The sequence below is a fragment of the Neoarius graeffei genome, chromosome 14 (genome assembly GCF_027579695.1).
Source record: "Neoarius graeffei isolate fNeoGra1 chromosome 14, fNeoGra1.pri, whole genome shotgun sequence".
Lineage (NCBI taxonomy): Eukaryota > Metazoa > Chordata > Actinopteri > Siluriformes > Ariidae > Neoarius > Neoarius graeffei.
Genome location: NC_083582.1, coordinates 32,605,162 through 32,630,891, shown reverse-complemented (window position 1 = coordinate 32,630,891; position 25,730 = coordinate 32,605,162). Strand labels below are relative to the sequence as shown.

The 25,730-nt window shown below is 42.7% G+C and overlaps 1 protein-coding gene across 1 annotated transcript in view; it reads left to right on the top strand.

The window, feature by feature from the left end:
* The window catches only part of noc3l (NOC3-like DNA replication regulator), a 50,811-nt gene extending 25,871 nt beyond the window's left edge, over positions 1-24,940 (top strand). Inside the window, exons 8-21 of the mRNA XM_060939544.1 lie at positions 664-757; positions 835-1,010; positions 2,632-2,760; positions 4,295-4,426; positions 4,514-4,594; positions 7,872-7,972; positions 8,052-8,124; positions 13,065-13,128; positions 13,216-13,287; positions 13,402-13,583; positions 13,838-13,966; positions 24,106-24,203; positions 24,593-24,674; positions 24,767-24,940. Coding sequence (XP_060795527.1) covers positions 664-757; positions 835-1,010; positions 2,632-2,760; positions 4,295-4,426; positions 4,514-4,594; positions 7,872-7,972; positions 8,052-8,124; positions 13,065-13,128; positions 13,216-13,287; positions 13,402-13,583; positions 13,838-13,966; positions 24,106-24,203; positions 24,593-24,674; positions 24,767-24,877 — 1,524 coding nt within the window. The 3' untranslated portion in view covers positions 24,878-24,940. The remainder of the gene's footprint in view (positions 1-663; positions 758-834; positions 1,011-2,631; positions 2,761-4,294; positions 4,427-4,513; positions 4,595-7,871; positions 7,973-8,051; positions 8,125-13,064; positions 13,129-13,215; positions 13,288-13,401; positions 13,584-13,837; positions 13,967-24,105; positions 24,204-24,592; positions 24,675-24,766) is intronic.
* The last annotated feature ends 790 nt before the right edge of the window (positions 24,941-25,730 follow it).

Below are 25,730 nucleotides of genomic sequence, written 5' to 3'. Positions count from 1 at the left end.
GGTGAGCGGGACTGGCGTGAACTGGCATCTGTTTCTCGTCTTGGGGGCTCAAAAAGAGAACCATTTACTCCGGAATATCCTCGATAATCATTTGCTCCTTCATCCGACATATAAGAATCCCAATCGCTATCAGAATTCTCTCTAAAACGTGATTTCATATCGAGACCGGTCTAACCACTGCTGCGCACGGGAACGAAACTGATACCTGGATCTTTGTTACACGTGTGATGTCACGCACCTCTTTGGGATCTTCCGGTTCAGTCTCGGCAGATTCCATAAAAATCGGCTGATTTTATTGATTTTTACATTAATTTATGGCCTTTTGGATCAGCTATGGTTCGGAAACGCATGTTCAATCAACATAATGATTGTTGCTTTGTACAAGGAAAAAAAAAGTGGGATTCAGGGACATTAAATTCACTTTAAGTCTGGTACTGTATAACCACTTTGGGATGCAACCAGGACAACGATTATGGTTGATGCCTGTTGCTGGTTTAAATTAAAATAACGCAGTTTGGTGTCTCACTGCCTCGTTCATCATTCCCTCATATCAAAGACCTTCATAAACACTCCTTATCCTTCTTTGAAAAGAAGCAGTAGCTGTGTTTTCACTCCGCTTCCTGCCTAGACTGAACGTATGACCCGTTGGTTATTTTATTCCAGGTAAAAAAAGAGACGCAGCAGCTGAGAGAGTTTGAAGAGGGGCTCGTAAGTCAGTATAAATTCTACTTGGAGAATCTGGAGCAAACCGTTAAAGGTAAGACACACTTTTCTAACATTGGAGCACTGCGTGTGTATACAGTGTTGTGATCAGCTGTTCCTCTCACACCACAGACTGGAAGCAGAAGAAGTTGAAGGGCAGTCAGGCAGTGGCTCTGGCTTCTTATAAAGGCTTGGCTGAAGTGGCCATCAGGTGTCTGTGTGAGCTGCTGGTGGCTTTGCCGCACTTCAACTTCCACAACAACATCATTGTCGCCGTGGTGGCTCTGATGAACGAACCGGCCAAGAAGGCAAGTCGGACAGCTTGAAGGCTATTTAACAAATACACTTTATGCTAATGTGCACTAATCCAGACCTAAAGGGCTACAGTGTTGCAGTGTCTTGCAAAAGTATTCATCCCCCTTGGTGTTTTGTCGCATTGCAAGCTGGAATTAAAATTGATTTTTGGAGGGTTAGCAACATATGATTTACACAACATGCCTACCACTTTAGTCAATACTATATAGAGCCACCTTTTGCTGCAATTACAGCTACAAGTCTCTTGGGGTATGTCTCTATTAGTTTAGCACATCTAGCCACTGGGATTTTTGCCCATTCCTCAAGCCAAAACTGCTCCAACTCCAAGTTAGATGGGTTGTGTTGGTGTACAGCAATCTTCAAGTTATGCCACAGATTCTCAGTGGGATTGAGGTCTGGGCTTTGATTAGGCCATTCCAAGACATTTAAATGTTTCCCTTTAAACCACTCCAGTGTAGCTTTAGCAGTATGTTTAGGCTCATTGTCCTGCTGGAACGTGAACCTTCATCCCAGTCTCAAACCTCTGGCCGACTCAAACAGGTTTTCCTCCAGAATTGCCCTGTATTTAGTGCCATCCATCTTTCCTTCAGTCCTGACCAGCTTTCCTGTCCCTGTAGATGAAAAACATCCCCACAGCATGATGCTGCCACCACCATGCTTCACTGTAGGAATGGTGTTCTCAGAGTGTTGGGTTTGCACCAGACATGGCATTTCCCATGATGGCCAAAAAGTTCAATTTTTGTCTCATTTGACCAGAGAATCTTCTTCCATGTGTTTGGGGAGTCTGCCACATGCTGTTGGGCAAACTCCAAACGTGTTTAAGAAAGCATTGGCTTTTTTCTGGCCACTCTTCCATAAAGCCCCACTCTGTGGAGTGTACGGCTTAAAGTGGCCCTATGGACAGATACTCCCATCTCCACTGTGGATCTTTGCAGCTCCTTCAGTGTTCTCTTTGGTGTCTTTGTTGCATCTCTGATTAATGCCCTCCTTGCCTGGTCTGTGAGTTTTGGTGGGCGGCCTTCTCTTGTCAGGTTTGTAGTGGTGCCATACAGTATTCTTTCCATTTTGCTATAATGGATTTAATGGTGCTCCCTGGGATATTCAAAGTTTGGGATATTTTTTTATAACCCAACCCTGATCTATACTTCTCCACAACTTTGTCTCTGACCTGTTTGGAGTGCTTGTTGGTTTTCATGTCGTTTGCTTTGTAGTGTAGCAGAGTCAGCGTCCTTCCAGAACAGGTTGATTTTATACAGACATCATGTGACCGATCATGTGACACTTTGATTGCACACAGGTGGATCTTAATCAACTAATTATGTGACTTATGAAGTGAATTGTTTGGACCAGCTCTTATTTAGGGGTTTCATATGAAAGGGGGTGAATACCTATGCACACTCCAGATTTCTGTTTTTTCATCTTAATTATTGTTTGTGTCGCAATAAAACAACAATGTGCACCTTTAAAGTGGTAGGCATGTTGTGTAAATGAAATGGTGCTAACCCTCCAAAAATCCATTTTATTTCCGGCTTGTAACGCGACAAAACAGGACGAACGCCAAGGGGGATGAATACTTTTGCAAGACAGTGGTGGTTCTAATTTGTTTATGTTCAGGTGTCAGTGATGTGCTGTGAAGCAGTCAGGGATCTGTTGAAGCAGGACAAGCTGGGTCAGGCTTCACTCGCCACAGTGAGAGTCATCTCGGGAATGGTCAAAGGCAGGAACTACAACGTCAAACCAGAGGTAGGACTTGGAGGACACTTTTGTTTGACACTGGACTGAAACAGTGGGATAAATTCACAGCATTGCACAGGAGCCATGATATGGTGAAAAAAGTAATAAAAAAAAAATTTGTATGCTTTTGAGATTTGCATTCCTGTCCTGCTTTATTAGGAGGGAAATGTTTTTGGTATAGAAGTAGAGAAATCTTGCTCGAGAGATTATGCCGCGTTGGTTAGCTATTTTTAATGAATGTGTTATTAATTATTCTGTCCATACAATAACTTTTAGATACATTTTCCCTCATTACAAACCAGGGCTTTGAACCGGTTCAAGGAATGAAAACAAAAACCGGGAACTTTTTCTATTTCACATGGAACAGAAACGAAACCAGAAACTTTATTATTTTTTATGTTCCGAAACAGAAACGCTTATTAAAAATAATGGTAACCGGTTAATACCGGTTTTTATTTCGTTCCTCAAAGTTTCCGTAGCCTACAAATAAAGTCATTCTTCTCCTGCGCAAGTTTCTATGACCCGCTGGGGTTCACTTCCTGTGTGACGTTCGCTGACTGAATGGAGAGCGCGGGAGGGTGGACTACTATCACGCCTCCACATCTTAAATAAGAGGTAAATATTGCAGTCTATCGTTATTCAAAAACGCCAATTTCAAACATGATATCAATATATTTGTCCACGTTAATGAGAGGCTCGCGAACATTAAATAACGTTAACCTCTGTTAGCCTGTCAGTGCATACGGGGCTTTCCACTGTGGCTCATACTAGCCAGCCATGACAAACAAGTAGCCAGCAGGGGGGTGTTAAACACAAAATAAACTCCGCTGAGTGCGCGCGCACACCGCATGTCGGGGCCGCGGATCAACGAAGTCGGCGGGGAATTTGTGGTTGTTATCGGTACAAACAGCGTGAATCACAACTTAAATGAGTGCGGTTCAGTTTGACATTATTGTCGGTCCGTTAGATAAACATTTAATTTTATTAAAATCGAAAATTAATATTTAGAGCCTGTGGGCTACAAAAATAATAGTCATTAAAGTAGCCGGCTGGACTTAATTGTGTAGTCGGCTGTATGGCCGGCAGCCGGCGCTTGTGGAAAGCCCTGCATAGGGCCTGACTAGCCTTTGGTAACACACTAAACGAATTATCTTTCATTTTTGGCACTTTTTCTGTTTGTGTAGATGGGAAGACATACTGAGAATCCAAATCGCCAACATTTGAAATAATTGTTTTGAATTATTTCTTGTCTTATTTAATGAAGGTTGTAATAGAATTAGCCTACATTTGGCTTAAGCTGGATGAGACAGAGACATAATTTTATAGCCATTTGTTAAACAGCTGGCAGGGAACATAATTAACCGTTCCGGGAACGAAATTTTTTAGTTCTAACCGGTTCGGGAACGTCTATTTAATGGTGGAACTCAAAACCGGAAACGTTAAAATTCCGTTTCTGTTCGGAACGAACCAATAGGAAAAAAATTCTGGTTCAAAGCTCTGTTACAAAGACGCCATGTCAAAATAATGGTGTGTGTGTGTGTAGGTCCTGAACACGTTGCTGTGTCTAAGGATAAAAGAAGTGGATGTGAAGAAGGACGCCGAAGACCTGGCCCCAAAACAAAAGTTCATGAACTACAAAGAGAAGAAGAAGAACCTGTCCAGGATGCAGAGGAAGGTCAGCACATGCCTACTGTATAAAATTCACTTCCTGTTGCTGTGTGTGTGTGTGAGAGAGAAGCTGAATGTCTTTTGTCCTCAACAGTGGAAGAAAGCTGAGGAGAAACTCCAAAAGGAGCTGCTCGAGACTGAAGGGTCTGAGAGTAAGGACAAGAAGCTCAAGCTTGTAAGTCCTTCACGAAGCACAAGAATGCTGTTTAATTATTATTTCTCCGTGCTCTCATGGAAGGCGGTCGTATTTCTCTGCCTCTCCTCTCCCTTATCGTCCCTGCTTTGCTCCTCTTGTCTCATCTGTCTACTGTCTATACTTTTGAGAGACTCTCTCTGCACTGCTCTCCAAACTAAAAAAATCATGGAATTGATAAACTGGTCTCTGAACGCAATTGACACAATTTTCTCGACGAGAAGCCTGGGTTCGGGGGAACCGGCCTGTCCTGCCGGAACGTTCGCAGCTGGCTACACGATGGACGCGTGGGAGAGGTGGCGGGTCGTGTGCCTGGCGGTTCTTTCTGTGTAGGACATTGAAGACATCTACCTATTCGGAACCATGATTACAGGACTTTTGCTGATTGGATTAGGCATTGCCCTGGTTTATCGAGGAAATCAGAAAACGGTGACAGCTGTCCAAAGCCCCATAAAGCTGCCCGACATGATTGAAGCGGTGGGCAGAGCTGTCGGCACTCAGACTGTGGCTATTCAGAACTTGAACCGCAACATGGATAACATCATGGAGAAGCTTTTGGCTTTGCAAAGGAAATGGATCGATTCGGAGACCAGAATGGACAAAGAGTAGTCGTGTAAAAGAATGCATCTACTCGCCTCAAGACCAAACAATCGCAATCTTATCTGCTTTTGGCTCCCTCAGACAGCACTGGCCTCGGCCAAGGCCGTTGCTGGAACAACAACTCCCCCTGAAGATCACTGCAGTGAGATGCTCTTGCATTCCTTCCCCCACTTCCCACGGTCGCCACTTTTACCCCCAGTGTGACAAGCGGGTGTGCGACCAGCGCCATCATGGCTGCAGGAACGGACGGCTGCTTGCTTGCGCTGGGTTACCTCTACCTCCCCCCCCCCCCCCCCCCCCCCCCCCGATCACCCCGCCCACCCCCTTCCCCCCTCAAGTCCCGAGCTTTCATGTTGTAAAGTGTACGTGTTATTTTGTGCTTATGTGCTGAGGTGTTTTTAAATGTTCCCACACTGTACTGGAAAGGAAACGCAGGACCAAACTAATAAATATCGGCGCTCAGTGAACACCTCGGTGTGATCAGCTGTTCGTTTAGCGACAGAATGATGGAACTGTCAGTGCACCATCAAAGGTAAACCTGTAGATGGCAGTAATGCAACACTGTGGATCCCAGCTGCTATAAAACCCAAAAGAAGGTGGTGGTAAACCTGCGCATGCGCAAACTGACTTCCTCTGTCTGCTTGACTGCACGAAGCGAGCGATTTCATGCGCGTTATTTGCTCAGGAATCGCCTCAAATTAAAGAACTTGCCAGCCACAGAATGACCACATTTCAGAAGGAACTAAATTTCACCGATTTTATGAAATCGAAAGGCCGTCTCGCTTTAATGTTTACACGTTTATTGCAGTGCACTTTGTTAGCTAAATGATGCATCATGATGCATATAATTTATCTTATACCTGTCCTCAAGTATCATGATATAATATTTTTTGTCATATCGCCCACTCCTTATCAGGGCCCCAGGGATAAACCAGCGTGCCAGTATTATCAGCGGAGATGACAGAATTGCCGATAAATCAGTATTGGCGTTTATAACGGCCAGTAAATGATAATTAAAAGAAGAAACGGTGAGACAGATGATTGATCCTTTAATTATCCTTTGAGTGTCGTTGTGTAGTTTGTCCACCAGAGGGCACACTGCGGCAACAAACATGATTGGAATGCCACGAATCCCAACAATCAGCTGACCCAAGAGTCCGGACGACGCGTCAGACCGATGAAGGCGTTCAGCTATTTTATAAACCTGCCATTCCAGTTTATTTTAGTTGTATGCATAAATTAATGACATGTATGTACAAATTGTATTTAGTTTTAACTAAATTTTTTTTTGTTGTTGTTCCTCTACCTCTATAAATAAACGAATAAATTATCCTAAAGTATTTCAGTTATATATAGGTAATAAAGTTGGATTCAACTTTTTTTTTAAAATACTTTGAAGACATGTAAGTTATGTATATACCATGGCCTAAAGGTTAGAGAAGCAGCCTTGGGCCCAAAAGGTCACTGGTTCAATTCTCTGGACCAGCAGGACAATCCATGGCTGAAGTGCCTTTGAGCACGGCACCTAACCCCTATCTGCTCCCCAGGCTGCCCTGGGTATGTCGTACATCGCTCTGGATAAGAGCGTCTGTTAAATACCTGTAATGTAATATAGTTTTGTATATAGATCATTCAAAAAAAAAATTTCCTGTCTACATAGAGACCTGCCTGACCTGTCTCTGGACTATTTATGATATTTTAATACATTTCTATTTTGAACAAAGACATTTGTCTTTTTTTTTTTTCTTTCCAAGGGGTGGGTATCGGCCGATAATATCAGTTATCAGAAATCGCACACCTTTTTCTATTGTCCTTGGTATCGGTGCCAAAAATCCCTTATCGTTCAACTCTAGTCCTTACAGTAATACTCATGGAATGGTGCATTACTGTTATTGGCGATAATGTAACAAAAAAGAGCGTTATCATGGCAGAAGTGAAGTACAAGCCTTTTTGGCGTACACATTGGTGTTATAAAGACTTCGTAATAAGATTGTAGAGAATTCTATCCATCATCAAAACATTCTTGTACAGGGATTGGCCAATGACGGCTCATGTGACATAAAATAGTTCCACCATTGATATCTCTTGATGTCAGAAACTTAAAAAAAAAAAAAAAAAATGGATATGTCGTGAGTCAGTCATGGTATATCCTGGATATACCATGAAATAATGTCACAATTTCAAGCTATACAGCTGACTCGAGTCGTAGAATTTCCGTGTGTAGATCTACGGATCGTGCCTAGCGAGGCAGGTGATAGCACGGTACACTGCGCACTTTTTTTTTTCGCTTGAAATTTTTTGATGAGGGATATAAATCTAGTATCCCATACACTGAGGGGCACCGGTTGAAATGATGGATTCTCTTCGGTGACTGGTGTAGTACTGGGTTGCGCCCGTCAGAAAATAGTGCTACACCAGTCACCTCCGAGAATCCATCGTTTCAATCGGAGCCTCCGAGTGCATGGGATATTAGATTACTATATTCCAGGCCTTAAGGTAGGAAACGCTAAACACTTGGAACTACGGTGACACTAATGGTGTTAAAACTTTACTGTTAGAATTTTAACAGTAAGGATCTCCCAGGCGTTGTTTTAGAGGCAGTACGAATGCGTTATAAACTGTGACGTCATTTTCTGTTGTTTCTCTTCACTTCCTCCAGCACACAGAGACGCTCAACATCGTGTTCCTGATCTACTTCCGAATACTGAAGAAAGCCCAGAAATCCATCTTGCTTCCCTCCGTTTTAGAAGGTTTAGCAAAGTAAGTGCTCTGGATCAGATCTCTAGCTCACGTTACACTCGTTAGTCTGCTTGGCTAATGGCTCGTGTTTCCCTTTAAGGTTCGCTCATCTCATAAACTTGGAGTTCTTTGACGATCTGCTCACGGTTCTGCAAGATTTAATTATGTCCGGCGTAAGTATTTGCAGTAGGTCATTATTTTTGAAAGGTGAACCAATCAGTAGCCCAGGTGAGGCCTGGGACAAGATGATTTATGTGTCTGGGTTGTTGTTTATTCATAGTTGCTCTTTAAGCTAGAGATCTACAAAAAAACAAAACTAAAAAAAACCCCCTGTTAACTATATTTACTTCATGGTAGTGCCGCATACCTTGACGTAACCGTAGTGGTGTTGGTTGTGACTCCAACCACCTGCTGAACTACACACACGGGTTTTTACTCGATGACCTTTTCATCATCAGGAACGCGGTACACGGCATCGCTGAAGAAACCGAGCAAAATAAAGTGCAGCATAAAGCTCTCCTGCTCACGCAGTGGACTTTTCCGGTCAGTTTAAAACATTTAGCTCTTTAACAGCACAACAGACCGCGACACCAAGCAGCTTTACAGAAATCTGGATGTAGATGTCTCACTCAAGTAGATGTACGTTAGATTTAGATTTGTCCCTAATGAGTGTTGAGAGGACGTGAGGAAAAGCCCTCAAGAGGAAACCGACTCAGAAGGAACCCAGCCTCTTCTGGGTGAGGCAGATAGTGAGAGTATACAGTGCTGCTGAAAGTTTGTGGACCCTTTAGAATTTTCTGCGTAAATATGACCTAAAACATCATCAGATTTTCACACAAGTCCTAAAAGTAGATAAAGGCCGAATCCCATTTCACCCCTTGGACCAACCCCTTGGCCCTTCCCCTCCATTTTGCGCGTTCACGTGAAGGGGTAGGGGTATCCCAATCCCAGTTAACGCGGAGGGGTAGGGGAAGGGGTAGGGCTTCTGTACCCCTCCAAACGGAGATTTTCCTGGAGCTGACTCCGAACGAAGGGGTTTGAGTGATTTCCCACAATGCCATGCGGATTTCAGCGAGATTTCATGCGGATTTCAGAAAGATGGCGGTTCCCGCGGCGAAAGATTGTCATAAATGTATTTTCTCCATTATTTACGTGTTTTAAGTTGTTATCCAGAGGAAACACGCCACTTGATTCGCTTTCGAGCTGAGAATGAGCAGCGATTTCTGAAATCCAAGCTGCTGCTAAAAAGCTTTGGGAGTGAGTATTGTTTTCGGTTGCTTGACTGCGTACGTTTTGTTCTGTTATTCTCGCTTTTATTGTTTACATGAGTGTTCTGACACCTCATTCTGTCGGATGTGGTGCACGAAGCGCCAAAGATATCCCATTCAGTGGTGTTAGTTAACAAATCACACCCTGCCAGCAGAGATTTCTGGCTCTGGCTCTGACTGTAGCGGCTGGTCGCAGCCAATGACGCATTTGGTCGCGTTTTGCTAACGTAAACGCTGACGGAGGTACGCGATGACGTATGCGATCATTGAAGGGCTATCCCAATACGTAGGGGTTGAATTTCAAGCCCTATCCCTTGTAGCTCAGTTTCAAGGGGGAGGGGTAGGGGTAGAAATTAGAATTGGGATTGGGCCAAAGAGAACCCAGTTAAACAAATGAGACAAAAATATTTGTCTGTGAAGATTCTCAATCATCCAGGTCATAGTAAGCTGTGGGTGGTAGAAATGGGCAACTGGACTTGCTTGAAAATTCTTGAAAACGTTTCACCTCTCGTCCAAAAGGCTTCCTCAGTTCTGTCTGACTAATAGGGAGTATCAGATATTTATCTTCTCCTGGATCAGAATCAGAATTCTGATGACCAGCTCATCTAAGGTGTCATTGAGGCATCATGTTGGTGTGGGTCACTCCAGTGACCACATCTCCAGTGACCCACACCAACATGATGCGTCAATGACACCTTAGATGAGCTGGTCATCAGAATTCTGATTCTGATCCAGGAGAAGATAAATATCTGATACTCCCTATTAGTCAGACAGAACTGAGGAAGCCTTTTGGACGAGAGGTGAAACGTTTTCAAGAATTTTCAAGCAAGTCCAGTTGCCCATTTCTACCACCCACAGACAAAAATATTATACTTATTTATTTATTGAGGAAAACGATCCAATATTACATATCTGTGAGTGGTAAAAGTATGTGAACCTTTGCTTTCAGTATCTGGTGTGACCCCCTTGTGCAGCAATAACTGCAACTAAACGTTTGCGGTAACTGTTGATCAGTCCTGCACACCGGCTTGGAGGAATTTTAGCCCATTCCTCCGTACAGAACAGCTTCAACTCTGGGATGTTGGTGGGTTTCCTCACATGAACTGCTCGCTTCAGGTCCTTCCACAACATTTCAATTGAATTAAGGTCAGGACTTTGACTTGGCCATTCCAAAACATTAACTTTATTCTTCTTTAACCATTCTTTGGTAGAACGACTTGTGTGCTTAGGGTTGTTGTCTTGCTGCATGACCCACCTTCTCTTGAGATTCAGTTCATGGACAGATATCCTGACATTTTCCTTTAGAATTCGCTGGTATAGTTCAGAATTCATTGTTCCATCAATGATGGCAAGCCGTCCTGGCCCAGATGCAGCAAAACAGGCCCAAACCATGATACTACCACCACCATGTTTCACAGACGGGATAAGGTTCTTATGCTGGAATGCAGTGTTTTCCTTTCTCCAAACATAACGCTTCTCATTTAAACCAAAAAGTTCTATTTTGGCCTCATCTGTCCGCAAAACTTTTTTTCCAATAGCCTTCTGGCTTGTCCACATGATCTTTAGCAAACTGCAGATGAGCAGCAATGTTCTTTTTGGAGAGCAGTGGCTTTCTCCTTGCAACCCTGCCATGCACACCGTTGCTGTTTAGTGTTCTCCTGATGGTGGACTCATGAACATTAACATTAGCCAATGTGAGAGAGGCCTTCAGTTGCTTAGAAGTTACCCTGGGGTCCTTTGTGACCTCGCCGACTATTACACGTCTTGCTCTTGGAGTGATCTTTGTTGGTCGACCACTCCTGGGGAGGGTAACAATGGTCTTGAATTCCCTCCATTTGTACACAATCTGTCTGACTGTGGATTGGTGGAGTCCAAACTCTTTAGAGATGGTTTTGTAACCTTTTCCAGCCTGATGAGCATCAACAACGCTTTTTCTGAGGTCCTCAGAAATCTCCTTTGTTCGTGCCATGATACACTTCCACAAACATGGGTTGTGAAGATCAGACTTTGATAGATCCCTGTTCTTTAAATAAAACAGGGTGCCCACTCACACCTGATTGTCATCCCATTGATTGAAAACACCGGAGTCTAATTTCACCTTCAAATTAACTGCCAATCCTAGAGGTTCACATACTTTTGCCACTCAGATATGTAATATTGGATCATTTTCCTCAATAAATAAATGGCCAAGTATAATATTTTTGTCTCATTTGTTTAACTGGGTTCTCTTTATCTACTTTTAGGACTTGTGTGAAAATCTGATGATGTTTTAGGTCATATTTATGCAGAAATATAGAAAATTCTAAAGGGTTCACAAACTTTCAAGCACCACTGTAAACCGATACTCTTGTGTAACTGTGTACTGTAGAGTCGAGCAGTGATGCACGTGTTGGAAAGACGTTCAGTGTAAAGCATCGCAGTGTTCAGTAGAGTTTCAGCATTGAGTCTGTAATATGCAGCTGAAGTGATGCACTGGATAATGAATGGGACTTGAGCAGAGTTTTAGCAACACGCGGTACTGTACTTCACTACCACTGTTTATCTTTTCGGTTTTTGCTACTTCCGCCGTTCATCCTTTCGGTTTTTGCTACTTCCGCTGTTTATCTTTTCGGTTTTTGCTACTTCCGCCGTTTATCCTTTCGGTTTTTGTTACTTCCGCCGTTTATCTTTTCGGTTTTTGTTACTTCCGCCGTTTATCTTTTCGGTTTTTGTTACTTCCGCCGTTTATCTTTTCGGTTTTTGCTACTTCCGCCGTTCATCCTTTTGGTTTTTGTTACTTCCGCCGTTTATCCTTTCGGTTTTTGTTACTTCCGCAGTTTTATCTTTTCGGTTTTTGCTGCTTCCGCCGTTCATCCTTTCGGTTTTTGCTACTTCCGCCGTTTATCCTTTTGTTTTTTGCTACTTCCGCCGTTTATCCTTTCGGTTTTTGCTACTTCCGCCATTCATCCTTTCGGTTTTTGCTACTTCCGCCGTTTATCCTTTCGGTTTTTGCTACTTCCGCAGTTTTATCTTTTCGGTTTTTGCTACTTCCGCCGTTCATCCTTTCGGTTTTTGCTACTTCCGCAGTTTTATCTTTTCGGTTTTTGCTACTTCCGCCGTTTATCCTTTCGGTTTTTGCTACTTCCGCAGTTTTATCTTTTCGGTTTTTGCTACTTCCGCAGTTTTATCTTTTCGGTTTTTGCTACTTCCGCCGTTCATCCTTTTGTTTTTTGCTACTTGCGCCGTTCATCATTTCGGTTTTTGCTACTTCCGCCGTTCATCCTTTTGTTTTTTGCTACTTCCGCTGTTCATCCTTTCAGTTTTTATTATGTCTGTCGTTTATCGTTAACAGGAAGCAATTTTTATTATTCCGCCATTTATCATTTCCATTTTAACGACTTCCGCTGTTGATCGTTTACAGCAGGAAATACTCCAGCATTTATTTCAGTCTGCTCTTTATAAATTGAATCTGTACTTCAGGTTCAAATTTGACTTGAGCTGCTTCAGTAAAAGTGAATTTTAAAGTGTAAATCTCTGAACACTCAAATGAAACTACTTTGGATTTAAAGCAGTTTACTTCCAAGTAAATAAATGCAGACGTTCTGTTACTATATTTCAATGCTAAGAATTAAATGCTGGTTGTTTTGTTTGTTCAAATATCATTGAATTATTAAGTCAGTCTTTTAAAACCTTCACGTGTCTGCATTTTTGAGAAATCCACTTAAGTATGATGAGACATCTAAACTGCAGCAGTTTTGAACTTTTTCAACACTTTTTTTTTTTTTTTTAAATATATGAGGCTCCTGGTGCTTCCAAGCTTCCAGTCATTCCTGTTCCTCTAACCCCTTGTCTTCCTGCATGTGTAGGACTTGTCCTACCGAGAGTCTCTCCACTGCATCCTCACAGCCTTCCGCATCCTCTCCGGTCAAGGTGGGCGTCGTTTCACTTTTCTTATCCATCACTGTCACTCGGGATAAACTTTTCCATTTGATTCTGACCGCCCTCTGTCTCCGACAGGCGACGTGCTCAATATCGACCCGCTGAAATTCTACACCCACTTGTACAAAACCCTGCTTAGGCTGCACGCAGGTAAGCTCACCTTCACGGCCGTGCGCGCTTCAGCGGTCTGACTCGGGGATAGCTGATGAAGACGAGAAAAGCAGACTGTTTGTTTTTGTGTCTAATGAGGTTTGTCTCCGGCAGGCGCGTCGAACGAGGGCACAGGCATCGTGCTGCAGTGTGTGGACGTGATGCTGAGTAAGCGCAGGAAACAGGTCAGCCTGCACAGAGCGCTCGCCTTCCTCAAGAGACTCGACACGCTCGCTCTGCACGTCATGCCCGACTCGTGTGTGGGCATCCTGGCAGCTAACAGGGCGCTCATACATGTGAGAACATTGTGTTTATCGTCCGTGTATACAGACAGTGTGTCTACTACAGTGATGGAAAGCGTGAGAGCGCTGACGCTGGAGATTCCTTCCATGAATCTGGAATAAACCCGAGAGCGTCACCTGATCAGTGATAGTCATGTTATTTGTTCCATAAAATGAACAAGATTTTTACAAGTCTGTTTAAATATTACGTGGGGATTAAATAAAAATATGGTAGACATCGATTTTCAGTCTGTGTAATTTGTGTGTAGACTTTCCCCAAGTGTGACTTCCTGCTGGATAACGACATGCAGGGCAGCGGTGTGTACCTGCCTGAGCTGGATGAGCCGGAGTACTGCAACCCTCAAAACACCTGCCTGTGGGAGCTGCACACCCTCAAGGTAGCTATATTACAATAAACGCTGCAGCAAAAGCATCCGTCAAAAGTTTGTACACCCCTACTCTACTCATTTATAGGTTTTGCTGTATTGTAGAACAATCCCGAAGATGAAACAACATCCGGAGCATGTATGTAATTATGTGGTGAACAAAAGCGTTCAACAAAATTTTTATTTTATTTTAGACCCTTCAAAGTATCCAGCATTGATGACGTGTTACACACTCTTGGCGTTATCGTACCCAGCTTCATGAGGGCGTCACGGTGGCCGGGAAGTGCAAAACAAAATGCGAAACACCTTATATTTTATAAAACAATTACATTAGCAAAATGGGGTGGCACGGTGGTGTAGTGGTTAGCGCTGTCGCCTCACAGCAAGAAGGTCCGGGTTCGAGCCCTGGGGCCGGCGAGGGCCTTTCTGTGAGGAGTTTGCATGTTCTCCCCGTGTCCGCGTGGGTTTCCTCCGGGTGCTCCGGTTTCCCCCACAGTCCAAAGACATGCAGGTTAGGTTAACTGGTGACTCTAAATTGACCGTAGGTGTGAATGTGAGTGTGAATGGTTGTCTGTGTCTGTGTGTCAGCCCTGTGATGACCTGGCGACTTGTCCAGGGTGTACCCCGCCTTTCGCCCGTAGTCAGCTGGGATAGGCTCCAGCTCGCCTGCGACCCTGTAGAAGGATAAAGCGGCTAGAGATGATGAGATGAGATGAGACATTAGCAAAATGCTTTTACCAAGGACAAGACAAATTTACAAATGAGAATCGTCACAGAACGGGAATGTACCAAATGCCGCAAGCGACCTGGAAGTGATGGTGAGCGGTCAACTTCTACAGAGTTTATGGTGACGGAACGTCGATTGTGACCGAATGATGTTTGGCCCCTTTTGTGGAAAACACATGAAGCGCTTAATACGGTTCGTGTGGACGGTCTGTAGAATTTTTTTTTTTAAAGGACACGGACCAGACAGAAGGACCAAGCGCACAGGGAACAAGACGACAGCTGTGTCTGAAATCACTCACTATATAGTGAGGAGTGAGTGATTTCGGACACAGGGAGCACAAATTGACCGCTGACTCTAGCCCTGTGTCCGAAATCGCCCACTCGTTCACTACTCCCTACTCCCTATGTAGGGAATTACTATATAGGGGACTATATAGTGAGTTCAATGGTAAAATGAAAAAACGCTTTCGGACACTACTCTGTCACGCCGGTATTTACGTCATTACTGTCACGCAATTAAAACGTGCCAGATCAGTCGGCTGGTGGGTTTTCAAAATAATAAATACATGCACGTGTTTTTGTGATAAATCCATATTATACTGAGTGTATTTCCCACATTAATCAATACAAAATAGCTGCATCTTTCAGTTCTTTTTTTTTTTAAATCAAGGCTGAATACTTTCTTCTTTGCCGCTGCCTTTTATTAAATCAAATTTGAGACTTTTGATTTGATTTCTTTCAGCGCGACCGCAATGCATGATGGGATATATTGCTTTGGTTAGTGATCATCGGTTGGACACTACTTTTCGTGATGCATTCTGGGATACTTTGAATGCACTATATAGGGTGTAAATAATCCTCACTAAGGTTTCGGACAGCGCTACAAAATGGCGTCCTCACTATATAGTGAGTAGTGAGCGATTTCGGACACAGGGTATCGCTTCTGGGTCGCTTGTGGCATTTGGTGCATTTCCCCTTGTGTGAAGATTCTCGTTTGTAAATTTGTCTCCGTAAAAGTGCTTCGCTAATCTAATTTTGTTTTATGAAACGTAAAAGTGTTTCTAATTTTGTTTTGCACTTCCCGGCCACCGTAGGTAGTCACCTGGAATGCTTTTCAATTAACAGGCGTGCCTCATCAAAAGTTAATTACTGGATGAATTTCTCGTCGTCTTAATGTGTTTGAGATCAAACGGTAAATAATAAAAATACAGTGAATAACCCAACTGTAGTAATCCATATCATGTCATGAACTGAACAGGTAAGTAAAGAGAAACGATATCCATCATTACTTTAAGACATGACGTGTCCTTTTAATAAAAATAAAGAATAAACATTGTGTCCCCAAACATTATATCTAGTACATTAGGGCTGGACGATATGACCTAAAATTAATATTGTGATATATTTTGACACTTTCATCTTAACAATATGTATCATGACGTAGTATTGCTTTGCTTTTGTTCCTTGTGTTTTGACCTTTTCTGTATGGTTGTGGGGGTTTTTTTTCCCCCTCCTCTCTTTTCTCCTCCCTGTTTACTCCAGTTTTGGGTTTATAAAGCCTGTTTTGTTTTGTTTTTTTTCTTCCCCCACCCCTGACTTGGTGTCTACTCTGCCATCTCCTGCTATTCTCGACAGTAAGGTTGTAATATTTCTGAAGCTAGTTCTCCATCTCGTGCTCCATTGTACAGATTCTGCACTGATGTATTAATGGAGGTCAAAACACTAAAGTTCGTTTCTGGAGGAAAGTTGGTATTTCTGCTAAATCACGATACTCAGGCTATTCAGTTGGCTGAAGATATGAATAGTCATATAGCAGTAATAATTATTGTTATTCTATCCACATTCATTGGATATGAGCAATCGCGCTCTGATTGATTGGCTACTCTACTACTCAGATATCCGCTCATATACCATGAGTAGAGAAAAACAAAATGGCGGAGCGCCTCAAGTCAGATATGTCCCATTATCACGTATTTAAAAGAAACAGAAATAGCTAAAAGAATATAGTTTTGTTTTGTTTTTTCCCCCACACACAAATATCTCCTGGTCCACACTCCAGCCCAGTCGGTGGCAGTAATGCACCTTTAAGTTGGTTTGCCAGTCGCCAAAAATCCCTAAAGAACAACAACAAAATGGTGGCGCATGTTGCTGAACCAACCGAGGACGAAATAAAAACTCTACTTGAAAACAAAACCCCCAAAAATGCAAAAGAAAAGCAACAAAATATGGAATAAAAGCATTTGATGGTAAGAATGTAAGCTTGCCCGTGACCCTGCACAGGATAAGCAGTTATGGATAATGGATGGGTGGATGAATGGAGCCCCTTTCACATACAAAATCCGTTATTGTATGAGATAAAAACAGCACAGGATGGATAACAAATCTTCATTCCCACTCAGTCTTCCATAATGGAAAAGTAAGATATTGCATATTCCCACCTGACTGTATTTAACGGAATGCTACAGCACGCAAACCTCTATCACTACGTTCACACTAGAGGCTGAAGTGACTCAAATCCGATTTTTTCGCCCATATGTGACCTGTATCCGATCTTTTATTGACAATATGAACGACACAGATCTGATTTTTTCAAATCCGACCCAGGCCATTTGGATATGTGGTCCTAATTCCGATTCCTATCCGATCTTTTCATATGCGACTTCAGTCTGAACCGCCAGGTCGCATTCATCCGACTTGCACGTCATCAACAAGCCACAAACGTCACTATTCTGCGCTGAAGTAGGCGGTGGGTCTCTCAAAAAAAGTTACAACAACATGGCTTTGATGTTCCTTTGAACGGAGTTTGCAGTCACTACCCCGCAGAACGCCTGAGCCAAAACCCTTGCCCTCTTCCTTCTCGACCTCCTCCTTAACATCAGGCTATTGTGCATGTTCTGGCTCCGTCGCAACAATAACTGCATCATCGCCAGGTACTCCATGCTGGCTACTGTCATACACAAGAAACTTTAGGTTACTTCCGTAAACACTGGCCATGCTCACTGCGTGTGACGTCGTCGTATCCTGCAATGCGCATGCAGAACACTTTTAGGTCGCTTTTCGTTCATACTGAGGATCACATACAAGTTGCATATATTTGTTAATGTGAACGACCTCACAAAAAAATCGGATTTCACAAAAAAATCGGAATTGAGCATTAAGCCTTGCAGTGTGAACGTAGTGTATGAGACGTGTAAAACAAGTGAGACCAAACAAAGACGTATAATTCGTGTGGTGGCAAGCCCAGTGTTGGGGGGTGGGGGAGCCCGAGCTGAGACATTAGCCAAGTAGCCACATGACACCAGTCAAGCTGTATCAGGTCTCCCTTGAGAGATACAGTATCTTTCCCTGTTTCTGAACGTTTGTTTAGTTCAAGCAAAGGCTTTTTATAACATTTTTGCCTAATACAGTATCTACCGATGGGGTGTTTGGTGTTTTTTTTTTTTTTAACCCCCCCTTCCCCTTGTTGTTTGGCGTTTGCTGCTGGTTACTTTACACTGAGGCAGTATGATTTAGTTTGTCATAATATCACTACGTCATCATTTACATCACCGCAAGCAACATCATGACCAACCACAACATGTAAATCCAATGGTTCCTATTCCCAGTGGAGCCATGGCGAAAGATTACTGTAAAGGTAACTAGGTCACCAGGGGTGTTGATTAACGTTTCAGCATTACCGGTTTGCCCCCATTCCCACATAACCATTATTATGCTCTAATGGTGTTATTACTCTATCCACATTCACTGGATATGAACAATCGCGCGCGCTGAACCAACCGAGGACGAAATAAAAACTATTTGGAAACAAAACAACCCCCCAAAAAATACCAAAAAAGCTATGAAATATATGGAATGAAAGTATTTGGTGGTAAGAACGTATCTTTTTTTTTTTTCTTTTAATTTTTCACAAATTGCTACGGTCATTTCTTATGGAATCAATTTTGTGCCAAAATGTTCATACAATATTTTGAAATATCAAACAAAAATGACAAAATACAAAAAAAGAAAAAAAAAAGTAAATTTTTTTAGACTGGCAAACAAATTATTCGTGTAATCGTGCAAAATATCAGTCTATTACTCTTCAGAAACCTTTTATTTTTGTTCCGCGTCTTTCTCAGTTTTGTTTGACGTAATTTATTTTGGTTGCGATTCCAGCTTTCTCGTTTGCGCTCCCTGACTTTTTGCTTGCAGTTTTAGCACAAACTTCCCATGTGGGTGGGCTGTCCAGGAATGCATTCCCATTGGCTAACTTATGTTTGACTGACAGCTCTTCTCAGCCATTTCCTACTCGGATTTTGGCGGACTGTTTGGCGAGTGACCGATCCATTGACTGTAAACAAGGATGGAGTGGACTTCAGTGGCGACTATGATATTGAATTAATTCAACAGAGTGTAAATTCAATATCATAGTCGCCACTGAAGTCCACTTGATCCTTGTTTACCGTCAATGGATCGGTCACTCGCCAAACAGTCCGCCAGAATCCGAGTAGGAAATGGCTGAACGTAGCTGTCAGTCAAACACAAGTTAGCCAATGGGAATGCATTCCTGGACAGCCCACCCACACGTGAAGTTTGTGCCAAAACTGCAAGCAAAAAGTCAGGGAGCGCAAACGAGAAAAATTACGTCAAACAAAACTGAGAAAGTCGCAGAACAAAAATAAAAGGTTTCTGAAGAGTAATAGACTGATATTTTGCATGATTACACGAATAATTTGTTTGCCAGTCTAAAAAAATTGACACTTTTTTTTTTTCTTTTTTTGTATTTTGATTTGTCATTTTTGTTTGATATTTCAAAAGTATTGTATGAACATTTTGGCACAAAATTGATTCCATAATTTCTCTGGCCTGTTTACATTCTAAGCGGAAATGATTTTGTCGGATGTTTTTGTATGAAGCTTTTATTTATCGAATTTGTAAAAAATAAAAACGCTTCATTTCTCAAAATCCAGGGAATGTAGATAAAATAAAACGGTTATTCCACTCAATCTCGTCGTACACGGCTTATAGCCGACTCGGCGCTACGTGCCTCATCGGCTATCGGCTCATGTACGACGAGATTGAGTGGAATAACTGTTAAATATATCCCCCTACACAGTATATATTCAAGACCTTGATAACTCCTGAAGCCAGCTCCTGAGCGTACACTATAAACCTGCACTGATTTTCAGTTCGGTTCATTGGCATTGTTATTTAATTAAGACAGCTGACCGAATCGAAGCTTTCTTTTCTCTCAGCTGGCAATGTCGTAAACTGTGACCTGTGGTTTGTGTGATCGTCACTGGTCGCTGAAGCTTCAACCTAATTGGCTTTGTCCAAGACATTAATTAATAAAACTTGTATGGGTTTAGTGACCTCTCATAACAACCAGACTAAGACAGACAGTACTCGGAAAATGGCTGTTATCCCCCCCCATTTTGTTATTTTTAATCAAGTTCACTTTTCGTGTGTTTAGGATGTTTAGCAAATGCTAGTGTTGGAGTGTTTTTATATTTACAAAACACCTCCTAGTGGGCAGGCATTCGGTGTTCAAACTAAATACTGTATTATGAGAACACTATGTATGATTTTCAGAAATAGATACTGTTCGAAAGAAATTCTGTTGGATTGGAGTCTATCCATACTGAGCACCTTTAGGACACCGAAACTTCTCAGCTGGCATCACTAATGCTCTTGTGACTAAATGAACACAAATATCCCCAGCCACGATCGCACAGAAAAATGGAGTGGAAAGTCTTCCTTGAAGAGTGGAGGTTATTATAACAGGATGATGAAGGACTACATTTGGAATGGGAGCCAGTGTTGTAGTCGAGTCCCCAGTGTTCAAGTCCGAGAACAAGACCCCATCCGCACCATCTGGCGATGGCTGTTACTGCCTTTATGGGTCAATCCATGTGAAATCACCAGAGGCCTCGCCACTGACCATCTCAGATTTGCTTCATACTTTCTGGAAATATTGTCAGTTTGCCCAATAAATAGTGTACAGAATTTTAGGCTTGTGCCTTCATTAGTTTCTGAGATAGGGGCTTAAAAAAGGGGCGTGGCCCCAATTTCACTGTTGAAACGCGTGCTACAGAAAACGGACCTAACTTCCATAAGTCATTACTTTTAAACTATTCATGTAAGATACATGAAATTTTCAAGGATTGTTCAATGCCAGTCACCTTTAAATACTAAAATAGACAGTTCACAGTTCAATATTTGCCAAGTTATGGCTTGTTGAAAATCATTTAAAAAAAAAATGGGGTTAGTATGTGATCAGATGGGGTTAGTATGTGATCACTCGTGACTGCCTGTAAGCTCGCTCGAGCTGCTGACCGCTTTACAGTGCCTCCAATACCATCACAGGGTGATTTACCATGAGAAGTAAATGTGTGCTTCTAAGGGATAGTGATAAAAAGCCTCATGAATTTTGTGGTTTTTCAGTTTTTATGCATCCAAGTAGATTATATGCCTTAAAACAGCATTTCCGTCTATCGTAAAACATGCCGTACTTGATACCTTAATATTTATAGTTTGGTTTAGGGTACCAACTTCATATTTTGTGTATTTACTAATCAAAACAAGCTCTCTCCAGTCGTATAACACTACGTTCACACTGCAAGGCTTAATGCTCAATTCTGATTTTTTTGTGAAATCTGATTTTTTTGTGAGGTCGTTCACATTAACAAATATATGCGACTTGTATGTGATCCTCAGTATGAACGAAAAGCGACCTAAAAGTGTTCCGCATGCGCATTGCAGGATACGACGACGTCACACGCAGTGAGCATGGCCAGTGTTTACGGAAGTAACCTAAAGTTTCCTGTGTATGACAGTAGCCAGCATGGAGTACCTGGCGATGATGCAGTTGTTGTTGCGACGGAGCCAGAACATGCACAATAGCCTGATGTTAAGGAGGAGGTTGAGAAGGAAGAGGGCAAGGGTTTGGGCTCAGGCGTTCTGCGGGGTAGTGACTACAACCTCCGTTCAAAGGAATGTGTGGGTGCGGAGTCGCATTGATGTCATGCGCCATGTTGTAACTTTTTTTGAGAGACCCGCCGCCTACTTCAGCGCAGAATAGTGACGTTTGTGGCTTGTTGATGACGTGTAAGTCGGATGAATGCGACCTGGCGGTTCAGACTGAAGTCGCATATGAAAAGATCGGATAGGAATCGGAATTAGGACCACATATCCAAACGGCCTGGGTCGGATTTGAAAAAATCGGATCTGTGTCGTTCATATTGTCAATAAAAGATCGGATACAGGTCACATATGGGCGAAAAGATCGGATTTGAGTCACTTCAGCCTGCAGTGAGAACGTAGTGTAATTGTTTTTATGGTAGACCTTGTTATACATTTGTAATATGCATTTGAATTATAGGCACAAAATGTTTTTTTTTTTTTTTTTTTTTTTTTTTATAAAGCCTAATAAATCAAAAAGTTTGATTTCTTTTGAACACACACCTAATTGCCTAAAGAGTACTATAACATGAGTAATAAATAAGAAAATTTAAAAGATCTGGTGTGCTTTAATGTGGAGATATGGGCTGTCAAAGTTGCTCCAAAGCACTTTTTTTTTTTTTAAATGATTTTCAGCGGGGCGGCACGGTGGTGTAGTGGTTAGCACTGTCGCCTCACAGCAAGAAGGTTCTGGGTTCGAGCCCCGTGGCCGGTGAGGGCCTTTCTGTGCGGAGTTTGCATGTTCTCCCCGTGTCCGTGTGGGTTTCCTCCGGGTGCTCCGGTTTCCCCCACAGTCCAAAGACATGCAGGTTAGGTTAACTGGTGACTCTAAATTGAGCGTAGGTGTGAATGTGAGTGTGAATGGTTGTCTGTGTCTATGTATCAGCCCTGTGATGACCTGGCGACTTGTCCAGGGTGTACCCCGCCTTTCGCCCGTAGTCAGCTGGGATAGGCTCCAGCTTACCTGCAACCCTGTAGAACAGGATAAAGCGGCTACAGATAATGAGAGTGATTTTCAGCAAGCCATAACTTTGGCAAATATTGAACTGTGAACTTTCTATTTTAGTATTTAAAGGCGACTGGCATTGAAGAACAATCCTTGAAAATTTCATGTATCTTGCATGAATAGTTTAAAAGTAATGACTTATGGAAGTTAGGTCCGTTTTCTGTAACACACGTTTCAACAGTGAAATTGGGGCCACGCCCCTTTTTTAAAGCCCCTATATCTCAGAAACTAATGAAGGTACAAGCCTAAAATTCTGTACACTATTTATTGGGCACACTGACAATATTTCCAGAAAGTGTGAAGCAAATCTGAGATGGTCAGTGGCGAACATTTTTCTAAATTTGATGATTTGGGGTGGAATTACCCTTATGTGAAAGCGTCTCTGCTGCTGTGTTGGACTAACGTTCCTGCTCGACTGCCTCATTTTAGTTAACAGGCTACAGATAAAAAGCTTGTTCATCACTCAGCAAGCCCCGCCCACTATCAACAGGGCAAATAACATGAGAGAGGGTTAACACTAGCTAGTTCATCGGTCAGCAAGCAAGCCCTGATATCAACAGCGCAATGAACATAGCGTGTCACTTCCTTCTCTGCGTGGAGTCTCTCCAAATGAAGTTCGAGGTCGTCCCCGTCGTCTCCTCGATAGTTCTTCTACACATGGAACACATAGCAGGGCTTTTTTTTTTTTTTTCTCCCCACTGCACGAGAAGTCTGTATAAGCAAAGCGGACAATCCTAGGGATGTTCTCTCCAGGCATTTTAGTGCCATTAACGTTAGTTTGTTCCTGAACATGACGTATGAACAGGTTAGTGTGCGTTCTCTTGCATAAAATTAATGTAGATATAAATATGCCAGGGGCGGCACGGTGGTGTAGTGGTTAGCGCTGTCGCCTCACAGCAAGAAGGTCCTGGGTTCGAGCCCCGGGGCCGGCGAGGGCCTTTCTGTGTGGAGTTTGCATGTTCTCCCCGTGTCCGCGTGGGTTTCCTCCGGGTGCTCCGGTTTCCCCCACAGTCCAAAGACATGCAGGTTAGGTTAACTGGTGACTCTAAATTGAGCGTAGGTGTGAATGTGAGTGTGAATGGTTGTCTGTGTCTGTCAGCCCTGTGATGACCTGGCAACTTGTCCAGGGTGTACCCCGCCTTTCGCCCGTAGTCAGCTGGGATAGGCTCCAGCTTGCCTGCGACCCTGTAGAAGGATAAAGCGGCTAGAGATAATGAGATGAGATGAGATAAATATGCCAAATTATTATGGCACGTTACAAAAAAATAAAGAAAAAAGTCTGAGGCATCAGTGCTCAAGTCCAAGTGTGATGGTCAGGTGTCCATCAGTCTTTGGACTTCAAAACTAAGCATTATGGGATCTGAAGATTCAGAAATGGTAACTGTTAGAAAGAAACGAATATCTGATAGTTGGATGGTTATTTAAATGGTGTTAGTTCTCGTATTGGAATACTGATTGATTATTTTTTTGTGTGTTGCAGAGACACTACCACCCCATGGTGAGGAAATATGCCACTCATCTGTTGGCTGGAGCTCCAAGTGAAGGTGCCGGTGCGCTGAGTTTAGACCTGAGCAGGAGGTAAAAAAAAAAAACTTTTTTTTTTCCTTCTTCTTCCCCTCCAGAGCGAAGGAGATTACAGTTCAAGGCTGGATAAATGATTTATAACTTACTTTGTTAGCTCGTTCACTGCATTGCCTCATGCTGTGTTCTGCTTTCCTGGACGCTCCATTAACTTCCCGTGAAGGTGAATTTATGTAGCTGAAGAACGCAGAGTGTCTTGGGCTGCCGTTTCAGCTCCGAGCTGTGGCGTTCTCTCAGTGCACTAAAAATGATCAAGTCTGACGAACAGCTTCAGAGGAGTCTGTGTGTGTCGTGTTTTGAATTGGAGTCGTAGGCTGTTTGTTTTCATGAACCTGGAACGATTTTCCTACGCAATTAGAACGCAGCATATTGACTGTCCATTTCAGAGCACCTGTCCAGCTCTTTGAAGATTACAGTGTGAAGGACATGAGCTTTAACCCACCAGTTGCAGGACCACCCAGGAAAAAGGTGAGCTTACTTGCTGCTCAGAAATGTATTCATTATAATCTGATGGGTTTTTTTTTTAAATGCATCTTGTTCACTCGGTCTGTGTATTTCAGGAATATTTCACGATCGGCGAGGCTTTCCTCGACTCGGATTTGAAAGCACAGATCGATGCAGCTCTTCACGAAGATGAGCAAATAGCCCTCGACTTTGCAGCTCATTTTTGAGTTTGGTGTAACTGTAAATATGTCTTTTGTATCGGTATGTTTCAAATAAAAAAATAAATTTAATTCTTCGCATAGTCTTTCAACTCAAACATGTTTCAGTGTAAATTTGTAAAAATTATTTTAGGATTAATGTTAATACTGGGTGTCCCAAAAGTCTGGAACCAATAGACAGTTGTTTTTAGGCATGTAATGATTCAGATTTATGATTCTCAGGCTGTGTAATCTTAGTTTTTCCAAGCTGTAATTGCATTGTTTAGACAGCAGAGGGTGCAGTAGCAGAAATGCACATGACTTAGGTGGAAGTAACGGATCGAACAACAGAACGCGCTGCTGCATGATTGAATTCTTGTTTAATCTAGAGCTGTTTTTTTTTAACAGATTGCTGATAGCTAAAGAAAAGAGAAGCAAATGAAGGTAGTAGACGTGCTAATAAGCATATGAACGAGAGACCTGTGCAAGTCTGAGCTCAGCCTTTTTCTGATTGGGAGATGGAACCTACAGTCCGTTATGAGCCTAGGTATGTAGTTATGTTCAGGGTTGGACTCTCCGGTAGCTGTGAATTGAAGTGTGTGACTACTAGAGCCCGGACAGATCAGTTGGTAGAGCATCAGGCTTTTCATCTGAAGGTTCAAATCCCTGTTCGAGCGAGTAATTTTGGCCGGCGTGGTGGTGTAGTGGTTAGCACTGTCGCCTCACAGCAAGGAGGTTCTGGGTTCAAGCCCAGCCACTGGCGAGGGCCTTTCTGTGTGGAGTCTGCGTGGGTTTCCTCCAGGTGCTCCGGTTTCCCCCACAGTTCAAAGACATGCAGTTCGGTTAACATGGTGGCCTTGGGCTGAAGTGCCCTTGAGCAAGG